At 45.5% G+C, this 20,131-nt stretch overlaps 2 protein-coding genes across 3 annotated transcripts in view; one reads left to right on the top strand and one right to left on the bottom strand.

Moving 5' to 3' along the window:
* The window catches only part of LOC140576838 (sex comb on midleg-like protein 2), a 41,688-nt gene extending 27,313 nt beyond the window's left edge, over positions 1 to 14,375 (top strand). The window contains exons 8-15 of one of the 2 annotated variants that reach the window (XM_072696482.1): positions 2,165 to 2,451; positions 3,879 to 4,005; positions 4,517 to 4,720; positions 5,363 to 5,524; positions 5,666 to 5,791; positions 7,161 to 7,370; positions 9,449 to 9,615; positions 11,172 to 14,375. In XM_072696482.1, the coding sequence (XP_072552583.1) occupies positions 2,165 to 2,451; positions 3,879 to 4,005; positions 4,517 to 4,720; positions 5,363 to 5,524; positions 5,666 to 5,791; positions 7,161 to 7,370; positions 9,449 to 9,615; positions 11,172 to 11,297 (1,409 nt within the window). In that variant the 3' untranslated portion in view covers positions 11,298 to 14,375. Of the gene's footprint in view, positions 1 to 2,164; positions 2,452 to 3,878; positions 4,006 to 4,516; positions 4,721 to 5,362; positions 5,525 to 5,665; positions 5,792 to 7,160; positions 7,371 to 9,445; positions 9,616 to 11,171 lie in introns of both variants that reach the window. The other variant, XM_072696481.1, reaches the window with a different exon arrangement.
* A 567-nt stretch (positions 14,376 to 14,942) lies between these two features.
* rai2 (retinoic acid induced 2) lies at positions 14,943 to 19,533 on the bottom strand. The gene is made up of 3 exons (XM_072696483.1): positions 19,496 to 19,533; positions 17,595 to 19,379; positions 14,943 to 15,726 (listed from the first exon to the last, which is right to left on the bottom strand). The coding sequence occupies exon 2, from the start codon at positions 19,319 to 19,321 to the stop codon at positions 17,612 to 17,614; it is 1,710 nt and encodes a 569-aa protein (XP_072552584.1). The 5' UTR covers positions 19,322 to 19,379; positions 19,496 to 19,533; the 3' UTR covers positions 14,943 to 15,726; positions 17,595 to 17,611.
* Positions 19,534 to 20,131: the final 598 nt, after the last annotated feature.

The raw sequence follows: 20,131 nt of genomic DNA, 5'->3' as shown, positions 1-20,131 counted from the left end.
AGCATTTAATCATTTCATAATAATTTATTAATATAACTTAATCATATAATTATATATTAATTTAAATATTATATTTATTCATATAAATTATATATTAATATAATTTATTATTATCAATGATACTATATTTTAATAATTATAGTATCACCTTAGTAAAACTGGAGAAGTGTTAAGGCTATCAGTGTAAAGGAATTCAATTTCATGGCATATTGGAGCCAAAAATGGTGATTATATATTGGTGCAGATTGATTGATTATTTGTATTGATCAATTGAGAGGCGTTTTTACAAAAAAAAAAGAAAAGAAAAAAAGCAAAAAACAATGAAATGATTTTTAAATATGGTGAATCAGGCCAGGGGCTCTGTTTGTGTATGTGTGTGTGTGTGTGTGTGTATATGCAAGTCAGGAACCTTGTCTTGAGCATTTTACATTGTATCAGGTACTGGACATACAGAGTCAGCTGATGCGGAGCGTACAGAGAGAAAGCAGTAATGGCATCAATGATCCAGGCCTGGAAAACATCCTTGTGTTTTAATTATGCATATATAATAATGTAATTATTAATAATGTAATGTAATTTTTAAAAAAAAATATATATAATAATGAATAAAATATAATAATAAGAAGAATAATTAATGTATTAATAATGTTTATAAGTTTGCCAGTCCCTGGTCTGCTTAATATTTTTACATTTAGGATTACACTGTCTGGAGATTTCTCCACAAGAATATAGAATTGTAATTGTAATATATATATAGGTATATACGCTAATTACATTCTCTGTGATTAAAGCATCCAAATTAATCCCATTCATCACTTTTTCTTATATGAACGTATTTAAAAATGTACAATTCCACTGAATTTTAGCAGATGAGTCAATCAGTGAATGAATAACTGGCATAGACTTAAAGCTCCGCTCCATCTCTTTATTCCAGAGGCTTAACCAGTGGATTGCTGCTCTACAGTCCATGACTATTCGTTTAGAAATTGTGCTTCTGAGCTTGCTCAAAAGAGGCTCGGACCCGGATCTTGGTAAAGCTGCTCTGTGAGAGGGTGGATACGTGCTTTGCATATAGTGTATACCTTGTAGTATTAGTGTGTAGTACACAATTGGGACGCAGCCCCTGTCTTATTTAAACCTCAGACACAAGTGTCAGACAAGGTAAGGACATATTAATTTCAATTATTTCAATTAGTTTGATTCTTTACATACACTAATGCATGCACACACACACACACGCACACACACACACAGCTGCCTCAGCCAGGCTACAGATGCGGCACTCGGCACACACGCACACTGTCTTATGAGGGTAATGGGTCACGGGGAAATGAAGCAGCGCCCCAGTGATCATTCCCATATGCTGCTCTAACAGCACTGAGGGGACCGTGGCAGACTGTTCCAGGGCTTTTTCCCCTCCTTTTAATCTCCCTCCCTCACACCGCCCTCCAATTTACTCATCCGGGAGTTATTCAGGGTAAACACGTACACACGTACACACACACTTACACACACCCTGCCTGTGAATGGCTTTTTTTTTTCTCTCTCTCTTGTGATCACACTCTCACGCACACGGGCGCGAAACAGCAGCGCGCTGTAGACTGTTGTGAGGGTAGTCTTTAGTGTGTGTGTGTGTGTTGCGTTTATAGTGGGGATATTGGATGTGTGATGTGTGCACAGAATGGCTCATCTGTGAAGGAAGTGGTCAACACAGGAAGAATACATGAGTGATGTCGTCTCAGGAAAGCCTCAGTGATCTCATTCATACTGAAGCCTTAAGCTGCATGCTGTAAAGTTAACTGAGCAAATAATAGTAGGTTATATCAGCCCATCAACCAAGATCAACCTCTTTATTACTAGTATATTAATCATATTCTATAAAAAAAAGGATTTTCTTATATACACAGTCATATCAGAATATTATGACCACCCCTGGTTTGGAATAAACTCGGCCCAGGACGTCACAGATGGCAATTGATGCCAGAGGGGAACGACGACTTCCGCCACTGTGGAGCAGCTATCCTCTACAGTGCATAAACACCTTCCTTCACCTAATACAGTCCGGAGGGTGAAGAGGGTGAAGAACCCCATGAGAGGGGTTGGAGGGGGTGTTTGTAATGCTGGTGTTTTTGGAAGGTCTAATCTGTTCGCTTCTCCTTTACAGTCACTCTCCCGAAGCCACTCCCAAGCCCTTCCTGTTCCTCGCCGTCCAAGCCCACTCGCCGGTCCATGCAGTCTTCGTACCGCCTGCCCACGCCCCTGCCCCCGCTGCCCGTGAGGAAGGGGGTCAGGGGCCGACGGCCCAAGAGCGAGACCATCGCCCTGCTGAAGGCTCTGGCGGCGTCCGCCGCCTCCCAGAACACAGCCGGACCTCAGCCGGACACTGTAGAGCCCACATCACCGCTCACCCCGCGGCCGCACAAAAAGAGGGGACCCAAACCAGGCAGCAAGGTGAGGAGGAATGGGGAGGCGATAGAGAGAGAGTGTGTGTGTGTGTGTGTGTGTGTGTGTGGGGAAGGGGTTTCAGTTTAAATGTATTGACATTTAGATCTGTATATTGTGTGCATGTTTGTGAGTCATTTCGACCGTTTAAGGGATACAACCTTTGCGTCATAAAAAATAAGGATATAATAATGAAATTTATTATTGAACTATATAATAATTTCATATATTATTTATTCAGTATTTTAAGTATAAATACTTAGTGATGTATTAATAGCAATCAAATCCTCACAGCAATGCCCCTCCAGAATCATCTGACAGCTCACTCAATCCACATATTATATCTTTATATCATAACTGGAATTATTCTTAAGTCTTACCAGATGTGCTGCAGTCCTCTCGCTGTGTCTTCTTAGCCATTAGCAAGCTGAAGAGGTTGTAGTCAGGTTAGCTTTAAGCCTGGTCCCCACTCGCTTCCCCAGGTTGGGCTTTCTCGAATCTTACCAGTAAAACAACAAGAGCCGGTGGGCTTTTCCTGGATGGACCCACCTGATGTGTGTTTAGCTCCAGTTTTCAAGGGACTGGATGATGGAGATACGAGATAGTAAAAGCTTACCTCAGCTAGCCTTAGTCTCCAGCGTCAGTAGCTCCCAAGCTGTGGACACTGGCACAGGAAGAGCCACGAGGCCTGGTTCCCGTAGCGACCCGTATTAGCATAGCTAGCAGAGTCTGGAGGTGATGAGCTGCCCTCCAGTATCAACAACACCATATTCTTCCTGAAGTCGTAGTCACGTTTTACTGCTTTGCCAGCTTAGATTAGCATGTTATCTAGTGGGCGGGGTTTATGTAAGTCAAGACTGTGATGTAACAGTTTTGGGGTTTTGGAATTGGCCAGTTTTTTCAGGTGTGTTTTGGTTCTGTTGAATTTTGAGGTGCACAGGTTGTCACTGAACTCATTATTCAACTATTCCAGGTTTAACTGTTAACTGCTGGCTATTTTTTTGGGCTACATCAGTGACATGCCTGTAAAGTGCAGCCAAAGACGAATTCGAGATAGGAAAGGCAGCTGCAGGAGAACATATGGAGTGTCAGGCTCATTTATAGTTGCAGTTATAGAGCTCTACTCCATAAAAGTCAAATAAATTACCACAAACTTATCAGCTGTCTGTGCTGAGTGTGCTACACTCATTTGGACAAACCGAAGGCGTTTAGAATGACTGTCACTTTATTCTCCAACCACATCCCATCTCCAACCACATAACATGATCTCCACTGTTCTCCCACACATTTCAGTGCCTTTTAAGTTGCAGTGCTTAGCTTAAAAACTGCTGGCCTGTATATTCTGAACGCTACGGCATGGAAAATCAGTGCCGACACGGTTTATCACATCATCATTGTTACATTTCAGCGCGTCTGTTTGTTTTTGTGTCCCCCAGAGGAAGCCCAAGATCCTGCAGAGTCCCCTGTCAGCATCAGCAGGATCAGACTCCAGACTGCCCCCTATCCAGCAGCTCAGAGATGGCATGTCTCCGCTGAGCTCCTCCTCATCCGTGGTGTCCACTGGTAAAGCTTGCGCACTCCTCTACAGCTCTAAATCTGCATATTCAGGCCAACATGCCCTTAGTAACACTGAAGTTACTAAGGGATTTTTTAGCCAATCAGAACAGAGGTCTTTTGCAATCAGCAATCGTAAAAAGGCACAGTTTAATAAAAGGCCTGTTTAATTACGGGATGAAGAGAGGTTGGACAATGATCACACATCTATATCACAAGGGAAAAATGGGCCCTTTAAATTGTGGCAGAATTGTTAATTAAATTAATCTAATAGTTGATATTTAATTATTTTTAAATGCTCTGAATATTAATTTTACTTTGCCATAATCTTGGTCCATTTATGATGAAATTCTGATGTGAAGAACAACTGTCAGAATCACATTAAGTTCAAAGTGGAGATAGGAGGTTTTTGTGTGAGAGCAACAATATGTTTATGAATGAAAACCCTGATTCCAACCTGTTGAACAGCAGCTCACACACTCACTTACGCTCCCGTGTCCCTGTCGCCCTCGTTTCTCAGTGTGTGTGTACGTGAATAAGCATGGAAACTGCGGGCCTCACCTGGACCGCAAGCAGGTGCAGCGGCTGCCGGACCATTTCGGGCCCGAGGCGGTGAACCTGGTGCTGCAGCAGACGGTGCAGGCGTGTCTGGACTGTGCATATCAGCCCAAAGTGTTACTGGGCTGCCTGCAGAACCAGCCTGATGGGGGAGAGGTGGTCCGAGGTAAGTACAGTGGAGTCCAGGGTTTAGTTTATTAGTGTGGATTCGGTCTATACGATGATGTCCAAATGTTTGTGGACAGCCCTTCTAACGAATGCATTCAGCTACTTTAAGTTGCACCCCTTGCTGACACACCTGTACAAATGCACACACAACAGCTGTCTAGTCCCCGTGTATGAAACAAACATCAACCTATTGGCGTCATGCCAGGCATGGGATAGAGGGGTATAAAGCCCCCCAGCTTTGGATCTGTGTTCTCTGGAATAATGGGTGATGCTTCATCCAATCCTTTTGGGATGAGTTGGGGAGTTGAGGATGATGAGGTGGGGTGGTGATCATCCAACATCCTGACCCTCACTAACACTTTTGTTGCTGAATGCAATCAAATCCTCACAGCAGTGCTCCTCCACAATCTAACAGCAAGCCTTCTTCTCTGGACAGTAGAGACAGTTCCTCCAACAAATGCTGGATACACTCTTTTTTTAATCGCCTTGATTTCAACAGAAACTGAATGAGCAGGTGTCCCAATACTTTTGTCCATATGTTTGCACATGTATTAATTCAGTTGTCCTTTCAGAGAGACCAGGTTTCATTCATGTCTTATTTCTCTGAGCCTTATTTTTTTCCATCTCTTTCCTCCAACAGTGCGGATGGACGGAGGAACGCGGATGGTGAAGCTGCCGTCTGCGTCCAGCGCCGCGTTCGTTCTGCGATACCTGGAGATGGTGTGTCGGCACCTGCAGTGCGACAACCTGTTCAGCAGTCAGCCCTTCAGCCCCTGCAGCAGCTACGAGCGCAGCAAGTCAGGTGTGTGCATTACGTACAGCTACATTCCTCCATCAGAGCATGATGGCTCAAGCGTTGAGCATTAAGGAGCCTTTAGGGGGAGCCTTCAGTTGCAGAATGCATTGGAAGGCCTGACCGTGTTTTTACGTCGTGTTCGTGCAGTGAAAGAAGAGTTGTCCGACGCTCCAGCTCTGAACAGAGGAGTGAAGAGAATCTCCAGAGACTCTCCGCCCTACTCCGCCCCGCTGTCCCCTAAACTACTACGCACAGATACGCATCCCTCAGAAGGTAGGTTCAACAGTTGCTGCTGCTGCTGTTGGCAAATGTTCAACACTATGATGAATAGGTCTTCATTCACGTGGTTAACGTTAATTATCACTTGTTCCAGATGTGGTCGATCATCCAAGACAGATGCATGCTTTCTGAAATTTGTTAATCTGCTTTGTTAGTGTAGAACAGGAGATGCTAGGCTAACATTGCTGAAAAGCACTGGATTCAGACTGTCCCGTAACTGTCTCCTGATCCGTCCCTCATTGAGCATCCAGGGCTTCCTTTGTATTGGACAAGACATAAGATGGGTGACAATCTTAGTGTTTGTTAGCAGTGTTAGCCTAGCATCTCCCTAAAACTTTTAAAAACCACAAACAAAAGAAAATCACAAAACATATCGATTTGACTATAGAGATACACCACATGGACTAAAGTATTGGGACACCTACACATTACACCTACAGGAGCTTTTAAGACACCCCATTCTAAACCCACTGGCATTAATAAGGAGTCGGGCCCCCGTTTGCTCTAAGCTCTAACAGCAGCAGCAGGTCTGGAGCTCTGCAGTTATCGAGTCAGTTTTTCTGCTCTGAGCTCAGCACTCGGCCCCGACCCCGCTCTGTAACTTTACCTGGTCTGAGCTGCTCTCTGTGAGCTGTTCCTCCTAAACTCTTCCACTGTTCAATAATAACACCACTCACAGCTGATGGAGGAAGATCTAGGAGGGAGGAAATTTCACCAGCTGACTTGTTGTTGTTGTTGGTGGTGGTGGTGGTGGTGGTGCAGCGGTGTCTCCTATTACATACAGAACCACGCTGGAGTTCGGTGAGCTCTTCAGAACCTCCTGTTCTTTCACTGATGTGTGGAAAGGAAGCCTGCAGGGCTAGAGACTTGAGTTTATACACATGTGGTGTATGTAATAGGACTGTGGTGTATTCAATGAAATGCCTGAATTCAATGATTAAGAGGTGTGTCCCAGGACTTTTGTCCATATTGTGTAGTATATAATCATAATCATAATAATACGATATTTCAGATTGCGGTTTCTTAAACATAGTCTACCAAGATACCGTCAGCATTAGGCCAACTTCTTTACACTGTGGCAAACCTGCTGCACACACTGAGTCATTACTGACACACACCACCGAGCACGATTTATCAGCAGCAGCAGCTGCAACTGGTGGTCATGGTGAATCACTGTGAATCTCTTATTCTTATATTAATAATTCATATTAATCTCTTGTATTAATGAATGTAAATTAATTTAGTTTTATTCATCCCAGTTGGAGCATTCAGCAATGTGTACATTAAATAATTAATTAAGTTGTACTTCCCATGTTCACTGCATTTGTGCTCTCCTGGTGTGTGTGTGTGGGTGTGTGTGCAGCCGAAACCCTGCCTCCAGAAGAGAACGGTCTATTGAAGGAGCAGCGGTTCATGGACTCCGCCTCCAACTCCATGACGCCCCGCCCCCAGACCCTAAGAAGCACATCAGAGTACCAGTCCCAGTCCAGCAGTCCCTATTATCACAGCAGTGGAGCTCCTCTGCGCCGCCATGCCTCCAATCCCCCTACACGCACCCACAGAAGAGTAGAAGGTGTGTGTTTTTTGTCTTTACCTCACTTCAACACCCAGGTTTGAACCACATTATCAAACCCAAGCGATCAAATTCGTCAATATAGGGCTTTTTACGATTGATGATGGTGCAAAGCAGCTCTACAGAGATCTGGTAATAAAACAAGCAAGCCAAAGGCCACAGTGGCAGGGAAAACTCTCTCGAAGCTGGAGGATGAAACCTTGGGTAGAGCCAAGACTCAAAAGCGGGGGACCCGTCCTCCTCTGATCCAAACTACTACGAGAACCTCCTGCCAGAACTGTGTACCGCTGTACCCGAGTCATATTAGTGTAGCATTACTCTACCACCTCAGCCTCTACCTCCCAATTTCTTCCAATTTCCAACAGCTTCTGTATCTCACAGCTTGTCAACAAATGCACGTGTACAGCTGATAATGATGGCACTGAATGCGTGATTTGTATTTACAATGTGGAGTAAAATTGAATTATACTCCATTGACTGTAGGGGGAGCTCAAGAGCAAAAATGACAGATTATTACTTAATGCTACTTAATTTAATTTAGTAATTAGGGCCATAATTATGTTTCAGAAATATGTGATTTACACAGTATTTAACTTTAAGTAAATTAAGTGCTGACCGAATAATATGCTCAAAAAAGGATATTGTCATAATTATCAGCAATAATGATAAAATGTTAATTTCGGCCAACCTGTAAATATTATAATAATTATAATAATTGAAATAGTGACCAATAAGAAATTTTTTTAGCCAGCTATTTTCACATTTTTCAAGAATCTAGAAAATATAGATTTATATTCAACTGATTATTATAGTTATAGTTTTAAAAATTAATTTGAAATCATACCAAAATAATCAAATCACCTAATCAATCAAAGCTCTATATGATTATGAAGCAACAGAAGGTGTCCGTCATTTGCCCGTGACTTCGGCTGTGAATTCCTTTGAGTATATGTGTGAAATATTGCAGCTCTCTTCCATATTCTGCAGACGCTCGCATCAAACGGAATCTCTCCCTTCATACCTGCAGCGCTGTAGGACGTTTCCGTTGCTGAGCATAAATATGCAGCAGCTTCGGATCCACGAACCTGCCATAATTCACCCAGACAGACAGACAGACAGAGGGTTCGAGGCGAGGCAGGAGCGAGAGTGCATTAGAATAATCTTATTAGCTGAGCTGCAGATCAAACGCTCGCCGTCTCCCCCTGGAGGAGCCCGTCTGAATAACTAATTCAGCCCGGACACTGAGGGCAGCCCCGCTGGGCTTAGGAGACGCAGACAGTGTGTGTGTGTGTGTGAGCGGTGTGTTGCAGGACAGGCTGCAGGTGGTGTGTTTTAGTCGTGTGTTGCTTCAGTTTTAAAGATAAGCTGAGAGCGGATTAGGCAATCAAACGCACTTCTCTCACAGCTATTTTCAGGTACAGGCTAATTATACTCTCTCCCCCATCCCCCTCTCTCTCTCTCTCTCTCTCACACACACACACTCTCTCTCTTTCACTCTTATTCACTCTTTCTCTATTTCTGTCTCTTACTCTCCTCCCCCTCCCCTCTCTCTCCGCCTCTCTCTCTCTCTCATTGCCTCTGGTTCCCTCTCTCCCCCTCCCCCTCTCACTTTCCCTCCCAACCGTGTCTCTTCCCTCTCTCCCTCCCCCCCCTCTCCCTTTTTCTCTCTCTGTCTCTCTCCCTCTTCTTTAATGTCTCTCTGTTCTCTCTATCTCTCGCCCCCTCTTTCTCCAACCATCCTCCATCTCTCTCTCTCTTTTCCTCCCTCTCTCTGTCCCTCGCTCCCCCCCTTTCCTCCATCCTCTCTGTGTCTCTCCTCTCTCTCTCTCTCTCTCTCTTCCACCCTCTCCCTACCTCCCTCCCGTCCTCCCTTTCTTTTACTGCTCTCCATCAATTTTGCTCTCTCCCCATCTCTCTTTTTTTTTCTCTCTCTCTCTCCACCTCTCTCTCTCTTTCCCTCCTTCTCTCTCTCCCTCCCTCTCTCTCTCTTCCACCCTCTCCCTCCCATCCTCCCTCTCGTCCTCCCCTCCTTTTACTTCCCTCCATCCCTTTTGCTCTCTCTCTCTCTCTCTCAGCAGCGAGCTCTACTACAGGTCCTGATGCAGCCGCTGCAGATTGTGAAACTCCCAGAAGCAGTAGCAGCAGCAGAAGCCCCTCTTCGTGGTCTATAGAAGAAGTGATGCAATTTGTGCGAGATGCAGACCCCACAGCGCTGGCCCCTCACGCAGAGCTCTTTAGGAAGCATGTGAGTCTCTCTCTCTCTCTCTCTCTCTCCCTCTCTTTCTTTCTTTACTTTCGTTTCACCCCTCACATCACTCCTCAGGGGCAGGCACTGATGTTGCAACACGTTCAGAAATGAGTCCTCCAGTCATAAAGTTCACCCACGTCCAATCAGAGTTCACCCACATTCACCACCACAGCGGCGCTGGCTGACTCAGTGACTCTGTGTCATTGTAGGTCATTCACTACATCTGCAGGCCACACACCCTTGTATCCGCCTTAATATATATATATATGTGTGTGTGACTAATTCACCAGTAAAAAAGAGGTCTGTTAATAACCTGAGGCTGCAGAACGGCTCCCCTTCATTCAAGACACTGCCTTAACATTTGATACAAGGCTTATATTCTGTGTTTTCTCCAAATATAGTTTCATGCAAACCAAAGAAGAGAAGGAAAAAACCCTAAACTTTCAGAGGTAGAGGGCAGGCAGGAGAGATTTTATCACAAGTGATTTTGGAGCATTTCTATTGGTCCATTTATCAGAAAATATAAAGAAGTCTGATTCATATTTTCATATTATGATTTTTTTTTAATAGATACAAATGTCTAAATATAGATATAGGTATGTGTGTGTCAATTTTAGTGTTTAAATTTTGGTTAAAGCATGTCATATATATATATTCAGTTTTCTCCATGGTTCGAACCCTGTAGCGTCTTCTGTACACTATTAATAATTCTGGATGAATGGACCAATAGAAATGCTCTAAATGACTTTGAATAAACTCTTATTTTACATTGACTTCCATTCAAAGTTAAGGGCATTTTTGCAATGAATATATATATCGCTCTCATTGTGTGAGTGAGTGAGAGAAAGAGAGGGAGTCGGAGAGAAAAGACATGCCTATTGAGAGAGAACATGCGTCATCTGTGTTTAGACTTCACCTGGCAGCCGTGTGTCCATCTCCACCAAAACACTGCCTGTCTCTGGACAACATCTCGTCTGCGTCCTTTGCTCACGCACACACTCACACTCTCTGTCTTTCTCCCTCTCTTTCTCACTCACAGTTGTTGTTAAGGCCGGGCGATATGGTACAAATATTGTATCACAGAATTATTATATAAGACATTTTCCCGAAACACGATCATGATAGATGTGATCGCAGACAGCGAAATGCATCAGTAGGTACAGATTTTTACTGCAGTGGAAGAGCTGTGTTCTCTGGAATGATGGTTGGTGCTCCGTCCAATACTTTCGGGACGAGTTGGGGTGAGTTGAAGGATGAGGTCCAGCATCCTGACCCTCACTCATTTCACTCTTGTCACTAATTACAACCAAATCCTCATAGCAGTGCGCCTCCAAAAACTAATAGAAAGCCTTCTTCCCTGGAGCAGTAGAGACTGTTACTCCAACAAAAGCAAGAGAAACCTTTTTAATGCCTTTGATTTCAAAAGAAACAATGATTGAGCAGGTGTCCCAATACTTTTGTCCATACAGTGCGAGTCTGCGCTGTGTCTATGTTGATGATAGTATGCGGGGATAACAGGTCTGAGTGATGCTGTGTTTGTTCTGTGTGTGCAGGAGATAGACGGGAAGGCTCTGATGCTGCTGAGGAGTGACATGGTGATGAAGTACATGGGCCTGAAGCTTGGCCCCGCCCTCAAACTCTGCTACCATATTGAGAAGCTCAAACAAGGCAAACAGTGAAGACTGACAGTGCTGGATCCCAAACCATCAGTGCTGGATTATACAGAGAGTACTGGATCCTGAATATGACTGAAGGTTTGCAGTACTGGGCCAACTACACAGTACAGGATCAAATAACACACACACACACACACAAACACACACACACGCAGTCAGCACTGGGTTCGATTGAATATACCGGATGGCCGACGGTACTGGTTTGTGGGCTAGATTTACAGCACTGGGAGAATGACGCAGTCCTGAACTAAACACTTCCGTCACACGTGTGTGTGTGTGTACTGCTTTACATCCAACCTACCAAACAGTGCTGCAGCTAGACAAAGAGGGGCTTCTCACCAGGGGGGATGAGGGGCTACAGACTCCACAAGCATGTCAGGAGGAATAAACCTTAAGAGGATAAACCGTGCAGACCCAGCAGACTGAGCGCTAGTGCAGTGTGCAGGGAGACACACGGCTGTGGAGAGAAGAAGGATCTGGGCAGCAATAAAGTCCTGCACACACTACCTACCTACCACTGGAGATGAGCAGAGACTGGACAACTAAAGAAAAAGGCCAGAGATGAAGCTGAGATGGACTGAAGCCTCTCTCTTATGTGTTTTCGTATGTCGCCACAGTTGTATCGCAACCTTGATGCTTTGAATTTGTACACTTTTACGTTTGACAGCTGCTCTTTGCATTGCATTGAGTGAAGAAGGTGGTCCAAAGTGACCTGGTGTTAAATTAGGCTGATGGATTAGGCTGATGTGTAGTTTATTGCCCTCTCCAGTCAAATGACCATGTCTAGAGATGGAAAATTCAGGTCCAGAAGGTAAACCAGGCAGTCGGAACAAAAAACACGGGGCGGACTTTTACTGTCTGGACCTGAATTAAAAAAATCCTGGAGCGGATTTTTACTTAGTTTTCCAGCAGAGCTGCCCTGGCCCAGGCAGCTGGAACAAAAACCTGGGGCAGATTTTTACTTTTCAATTTTCTAGCAGAGCTGCCCAGGCCCAGGCAGTTGAGACAAAATCCTGGAGTGGATTTGTACTTTCTGGAGCTGAATTTTGTATTTTTAACAAGAGCTGAGCTGCCCAGGCAGTGCTGGGGAGGATTTTTACTTTTCCGTTTTTTCCAGTTAACCTGCAGCACAGTTGACCAGGCAGTTGAAACAAAACCCTGCAGCAGATTTTTTTCTTTCTGGACCTGAATCAAAAAAAATCCTCGGGTGAATTTTTAGTGTTCCAGTTTCCAGTTTTCTGGCTGAGATGCAGTTGGCAGTTGGAACTAAATCCTGAGGTGGATTTTTCTTTCTGGACCTGAATTTTCCATCTCTAAACCAATTTTCTTCTTTATTTTTTGAACATAGTGATGATTTGTAGCTTTCTTTTTCTTTCCTTTTTTCCTCTCTCCTCGTTCTCTTGGGAAACTACTTCTAAGATTTTTTTCCTTCTTCCGCCTTTCATAGAAAGTGTTTTTAGACGTGTGAAGGGGTAGTTCTGTACCTGAGTCAGGAACAGGGTGGGCAGTTGTGTATGTGTATGTGTGTGTGGGGTGCGGGGTGGGGGGGTGCTGGAGTCCATCAGTCACCTGCTGATTTCCCTGCTCCCAGACTTACTAAACATGGCAGTCAGGTGTGTTTGAGCAGGAAAAGCTCAAAACTGCAGGAATCCAGACCTCCAGGACTGGAATTGCCCACCTCACCTCTGGTCACGGTCATTCTTCTCCTGGAACCCTTCTGTTTTCCCAAAGAGTTTTAGCTGGTCTTGGGATCATCAGGTGTTTTTGTTTTTGTTGCTGATGTCAGAGAGCCGTGAGTAAGAGTGTCGACGTTCTGCCGTGAGGAACACCCTGAGCTTTTCATCTCCCTACCTCTCTCTCATACAGAATCATTGGTCAGTTCAGTTCACTGGCTGGGGACTGAACCGCACTGAACCGTTTTATTTTATGTTTTTTTATTTTGTCTGTTTGTTTAATTTTTAATTTTTCTTTGGAATGCAATCAGGTTGCGTGACGTATTGATTATAGTATTGATTGATGAATCAGTGAAGTCTCTTCTACAGGAGGCAACCACCATTGATCATCATTACCCCCAAAGCAGATATGCAGCTTACCAAAAAGCTAGGATACGGATCATCCGATATATATCTATATATCTGTCCGTTGCGGGAGTTAATCATGTTGAACCAAAGCAATCGTCGGGAGGTTCGAAATTCTGGGATCCAGTAAATATATATATACAGTTGCGCTCCAGTAGCTACAGAAAGCTGCACAAACAGTCAAAATGGACTTTAATGTCTATTCAAATTTTATTATCTTGTAATTATTCCCATTCCTTGATGCCCTTTGAGGCAAGACCACTGATTAAATTGTTCCGTTACTGTCTCCATGCCCTGTCCACGACAAATGTCTTATTTATTTTGGTGCCATGAGTATGAACATCAGTGAAATTCTGAAGACGCTCAATATTGAGAAGGTTCTGAACGTCAGCTGAAGCTTTGTTACCCCCCTTTGTTTCTTGCTAACGTCTCTTTGTTCTCTCCCTGATCTTTGTACAATGTTGGAGACGGAAAGTTCTGTGTCATTTGTCCCGGGGGAATCTTGCTACGGTCGAGGATTTGCATGGGTATCTTTCATGATGTATATTCTTACTCTGTGTAGACAGTGCTTTATTTGTTTTATTCTTTTTGTAATGGCAGGATCAACGAGATGCTGCTCGAGTGTTGTTTTGATACAGTCCGTTCTGCAGGTCCTTTCACGTCCTGCGGTCGCTTTCAAGCCCTGAACGAGGAGAACTGCTTTCTTTTGTCGTCGACACGTTTCACAAAGGGATGTTGATGAGCTGGAGATTTGGTGTCGTGTGGTGTGAACACCGGCGAGAAACAATCCGAGTACCCTCCTCAGACTCCTCCGGCTTCGGCTTTAAGTCACATAAGAATTGTCATTGTCTTCGTAGATGGGACATCAGATGAGTTCATCAGTGTATTATGGGTTTCACCATAAAACGCAGCAACAGGAATGTACATTTTTTTTGTAGAAAAGAAATATTTTAAACTAAACCTATTGTATATGAAAGTAGAAAATGTGAAGGTATGCTTTGGGAATGGGGGAAGGGGTGGGGTGGGGTGGGGAGGTCGGGGGGGGGGTTGTCAGAAGTCTATCTTGTACTGCCTTCCAATACTTTATACTGCGCTTATAAAGTTATGTCCATTCTAAATGACTACATGGAAATTGCCTTGCTTTACTTTTTTTGAGATTTCTCAGGTTTAGTAGACTTTTGTAACGTAGCATTTCTGCTTAAATGTGTCAGTTTTCACTTTTTAGGCTGTTTTCTTTTTTTTTCCTTTTCGTTTTTTTTGTAAATACTTTGTGCCATAGTTCATAAATACTTGCTATGCTCTTTTGAAGTACCCGATGTGTTAAAAAAACAAAAACAAAAAAAATGCTCAAAAAAGAAGTTCAAAACACTCAGCCGTTCAGATGTTAATAGACATTTTTAATCATTACATTTTTAAAAGGTAACGCACCCTTCACATACACATTTTTTCCACATTTTAAATGATACAAATAAGAATAAATAAATAATTTAAAAACATGGCCAGCTTTTGTTTGGGTTTTTTGTTTTTGTTTTTGTTTTGTCCCCCCCTCCCCCAACACCCCCCCCCCCTTTCTTCCATTTACAAAAAAGTCATTTACGGTAGAAAAAACTCCCACAGTTCTCACAGACTTCAATAGCAATGCCTACAAAATTGTCACGTACAGTCTTATGAGTAAGTGGAGTGGTTCACATCGATACCGTGTTAACAGTCATGTTCGGTTTTCCTCTCTGAAGGTATTCGGCCCTCATGCAGCAGTTGCATGTTTCTCCCGGGAAGGCAAACGCTCGCGAGCAGAACTTAACGTGCTGTTGAACTACATGCCAGTTAAAATACGTTAAGGCTCTACAGCTACGTATCGTTAACGTGTGTGAGGAACGTTAAACTTCTGAGAGACGCTGGATAAGCAGTTCATCCTTACTGATCCAAAATAAGCTTGATATTAAATATCGTCTGAATACAAGTGACAGAAACTGTACACAAGGTTCTCGCTAACAACCAGCTTGTTGTCTCTCGTTAAGGCAAACCATTGAAACCACTGAAAGCTGAAGGTTCCAGCGAGCTCCACCACGTGGAGCCACCCGAAGCACGTCTGGTGCAATGAATGGAATAATTCTTTAACTCTGCTGTGTTTTTCTTTTTTGTATTAGCTCTCCCGAACAGCAGGCTGATCTTTCCAACCCAGGGGAAGCTAACTGACGCGATGTCTTCTTGGTAGCGCATGAGTGCTGTGCATGCTCAACCCCATCAAGATAGCGAGGCCTAGTGGACCAGATCTTCTTGAAGTGAGTCTAGCGAGGCCAAATATTCGTATGGAGGAACGATGGATCCTCTCATCTGAGATGCTCTGGAAGGATCTACAGCAGATAAGAGGTCAGATTGAAAAACAAGGGAGCGTAGACATGAAAGTAGGCCCGTCGTTCAGACGTGGCGCTTAGCCAGATTTACACAAACGTATGTTTCATTGCTTCGTTAACGCACACGTACACACACATACACACACTTTTTCCAAACAGATAAATAATCAGAGGATAATCAGTAAAAACGGACGGAAAGCTGAACAGAAAGGAGGTTGGTTGCGAGCTGGATTTCACTAATTACAGGATGCGCAGTAAGGACGTACGATGGTATTTATACGCAGTTAAATGAGTCATTGATCTGATGCTGAGGGGTAAAACCAGACTGGATTTGAGAGGTCAGAATTCTGAGATCAAATTTTCCTCTCGCAACCACTAATCTGTGGGAAAGAAGCCTAAAGCTCTTCCAAATCCAGAGCCAGGAGGGCTAAATAAAGGGGCTAGAATGCTTGGCCTGGTGTTAGGAGTGGGAATGTGTGGGTTTGGGGGTCTCAAACATCTTAAAAAAACTCAAATCAGCCCATCAAATTTTAGAAACAAGCAGTTTGTGAACCCCTTAAAAAATCCCAGAACATATCTGGATTCACATAATTGCTTTTCGGGGAATACACTGGGAATACTGGGAATACTGGAATCAGAAATAATGAAAGACGAGCAAGACCCAGACAAAGGACATTAATCAGCGTTCCCGTTCTTCCGAAACAACCCCCACCCCCCCGGTGATTATTTAGTTATAATTCGAATTGGGGTGGGCTGCAGAGAAGTGTGTGTTTCCTCTTGACCCCCCATCCTCCTCTCCCAACCCTCCCACCCTCCCACACAGAAAAAGAAGGATGAAAACTGTGCTTTGTTGCCACTGACAACCATTTCCGCCGATCATCAAAGTTAATGAAACGGAGGCCTGCGCTTTGCCAAGTCATTATTAGCCTGCTGCGCTAACCACTAGCCCTACCCCCATCAAAGCGGATGCTCCGCTTCACTGATCCGCTGATTAATACAGCGATTACCTGCTAAGGGGGTGGAGGAGTAGGGACAGGGGGTGGGGACAGGGTGGGGACAGGGGGTGGGGTCAGGGGGATTGGCAGGGAAGGACAGAGGTCAGGCACAACACACAACCCCGAGCGAAAAAAGGTGAGCTGCTCTTGTGAAGCTCATTCCAAAACAAAAGCTGAGGGAACTTCCCGCGCAAGAGCGCCAACAGCTAACTGAGACGGACAGGGAGGATTTGGCATGTGCCGGACAGACGGACAGAGACGAATTTGCCAATTCAACACATTGTGTGAGGAATCCAGAACTGATCTCTTTCCTGGCAGCTGGCAAAGTCTCAGAACTGGGCTTATGCATATTAATGGCCGTTTAGATTGGAGAAGGCTCATGAATAATTCATGGGGATTCATGTGCGACCAAAATCAGAATGCATATCCGAGACGGAGGAGCGCTTTCGAGAATCGGGAATGGAGTGTGGAAATGCAATCGATTGGTAGTACAGTAGTGTTGCAGTCTGTCATTTTTTTTTCAGCTCCTTGTACTCTCAGCATTATGTATCCTGTTGACTCAGTCACTTACAGAATCTCTCTGATTGCTTTATAATGAACGGATCAAATGCCAACCAGCAGACCAGAGGCGGCCAGCGCTGCCCTAAATCGTCTGGACGGTTCGGAGAGCGTCTAGGTCTTGTTCCTGCCAGGAATGCCTTTAGCATCAACAAACCCTAGATCCCTCCCTGCTCTTTTCTCTCTCTCTCTCTCTCTCTCTCTCTCTCTCTCTCTTCTCTCGGTCTCTCTTCCTCTGCTCCAGGCTTTTTGGCCTGCACTGTATTTGTTCCTCTCTGTCTCCAGCGCTCAGTCGCTCTCCTCTTTCACGCTAACCGTATCAGGAGTTCTCGTTATTTCCTGGGCAGGAAGGCAGCCAGCCGCTGCTTCTTGATGGGCAGAATGTGTATCTCCTGGGAGCTGACCTTCTTCAATTTGATGGCTCTGTTTTTGGGGATCTTTTTAAGTGTGTCACTGGGGTCCCCCCGCTGCTCTCCTTGGGCCCTGGGCAGGGCGGCGTAACCCCCTTGGCTGGCGTCGCATTTGATGGAGAAGTTCTTCGTGGAGACGCCCGACAGGCCTTTGAGTTTGCCACAGAAAATGGCAGGCATGGCATCCTTCACAGACACGATGACCTTGGCAGTCTGTGACGTGCTGACAATCTCGATGTTGCCGCTGCCTCCAAGGGCGGCGTCATGGACCGAGCCGGTGACCGAGCCGCTGCCGCTGTTGTCCACCAGCCACTTGTGCTGTCGGCTAAACTCCAAAGATGCTAAACCGCTCAGAAGCTTGGAGTCTAATTTAGGAGTGCAGTCTACCGGCCGTAGGACCCCTAGAGCCAAAGTCCCATTATTAACATCCTCTCCAGAGATAGAGCCTCGCTCTCGGACAGATGGTAGCGACCCATAGACGCTACAGGACTGGATGCATGTTTTCCTCTCGCCGGGCACCGACAGATCAAGGGCGCTGTCTTGCTGCAACTGCTGAATCTCCACGGAACCGCCACTGCGCAGTCGTTGCGTCTGAGGAGGCTTGAGGGACAAGTCTAGGACTTCCCCTTCTGTCGCCACTGGAGATGATGGGCAGCCAAGAGGTGGCTGAGGGTCCTTGCTAGGTGTCACCACAGAAGGGAAGTCATGAGTGGATGTCTGAGTGCCCTTACTCAAGGAGAGAGTAGGTTTAGGGGGCTCAGCGTCTCCCTTAGTGTCCTTGCAAGCTGAGACTGGGACCGGGATAGGGATTGGGATTGGAAGAGGCACTGGAAGAGGAATGACAACTGGATAGGGGACAAGCAGGGTGGCTGGTGGCACCAAGGGGGCAAGTGGAGAGCTATAGGAATGTGCAAGTGGGGGAGGGGTTAGGAAAGCAGATGAGAAAGGGTCTGCCTGGGGGGGCGATGCTGCGTGGCAAGTGGGCGAGGTGTTACCCTGCCCTGGAAAAAGGTCCTGCAAGATGGCAGCTAAGTTTGGATTCTGAAGAAGAGTCAAGAGACTCGCATCCAGTACCGGACCAGCTCCCTTCTGGTCCAAGGCTGGAGGAGGCCCGAGAGCAAGCGTCGGGTTCTGGCACAACATGTTGTTCTGCAGCGACAGGGCTGGGCAAGTGGCGGCCTGCTGGAGCAGTTGAGGGTTCAGGTGCTGCAGCACCTGCTGTTCTAAAACCAAGGGAAGGGACAGAGGACCCTGGCTAGTCATTAGGTACGGAGTGGTCCCAGTCTGTCCCACCTGAGGGGCTGCTGTGCCCGCAAGGATGGGCAGCACAACTGGACTCTCCCCCAGGCAGATGGGTTGAAAAACAGTGGTTGCCACTTTCAGAGCAACCCCTCCCGGAGCTTCTGTAGCTGGGGCCACAACGGGAGTGGTCTGAATGGTCAACAGAGGGGAGAGGGACCTCTTCGTGATGGTGGGGGTACTGACGTTCCACGTCTCATTTGGGACTATGGGGGTGCTCTCAGTCTCCAGCTTGCTAACACCACCTTCAGCTCCGCTCACTGCGTTGTTGCAGATCTCCTGAGGGTTTGCCATGTCAACTGGTACTGGTGAGTCCTTGTACGGGTCGTCCATCACCTCTTCCTTATCCGAGCCTCTTCAGGACCTCATAGCGGGGTTTTTTCTTAATGTTCTGCGGATTAAAAGTGGAGAACAGAGGAATTAGATGCTGGTGCAGGTTTCTATGCACCCATTCATCCATAAGGGTTCGCAAAAACACCCATTTTTCACCTAATGCATGCATCTTACTCGACACCTCTGATGCATCAACCCTCCCAGAACCTGAGCGGCCCGTGGCTTCGCAGCGGCTCTGTGGAAGTGCGATAATGTCATGGCAGGGAGTTGGATCATAGACACAAACACTGCACACACACACACACACAAAGAGGCAAAAGCACCAAGGGAGAGTCTAAACAGATGAGGAATGCCTCGCTGAGAGGAATGGCTTCAATTGCCTGGGAGGGAGGAGGAAAGAGGGAGGAATTTGATGAAATTAACTTGAAGAGAGCCTCGGTTTATTTGTTTATGAGCCAGCCTCAGTGTGGAGTTTATTACACAAAATGCTGGCAGCCTTCTAAACCAAACCTCCCTTTGGCAGGCGTCAGAGGGAGGGAGGGAGGGAGGGGAAGAGCGAAAGGGAAGAGAGGCAGCTATGAGAGAGATGGGTTGGAAAGGGAGGGGTTGGAAAAGCAGAGAGAGAGAGAGAGAGAAAATAGGAAGGGAGGAGGGAGGGAGGGAGGGAAATGAACGAGAGGTTAAAGACACAGCGGGCAAGACATCCAAACATAATCTCTGCAATGTGGCAAATATCTGGTGCGTTAAAACACCAATAAACAGCGCAGTAACTTCTGAACATCGGCTGACGGCTGTGTATTTTATTTAGCA

This window comes from Salminus brasiliensis, chromosome 14 (genome assembly GCF_030463535.1).
Source record: "Salminus brasiliensis chromosome 14, fSalBra1.hap2, whole genome shotgun sequence".
In the NCBI taxonomy this organism is placed as follows: Eukaryota; Metazoa; Chordata; class Actinopteri; order Characiformes; family Bryconidae; genus Salminus; species Salminus brasiliensis.
The sequence above is the reverse complement of the archived record's forward strand: the minus strand, read 5'-3'. Positions and strand labels throughout refer to the sequence as shown.

Bases quoted from the DNA above. Each gene is read 5' to 3' on its own strand.
- rai2 (XM_072696483.1), bottom strand. From the start codon at position 19,321: ATGGACGACCCGTACAAGGACTCACCAGTACCAGTTGACATGGCAAAC.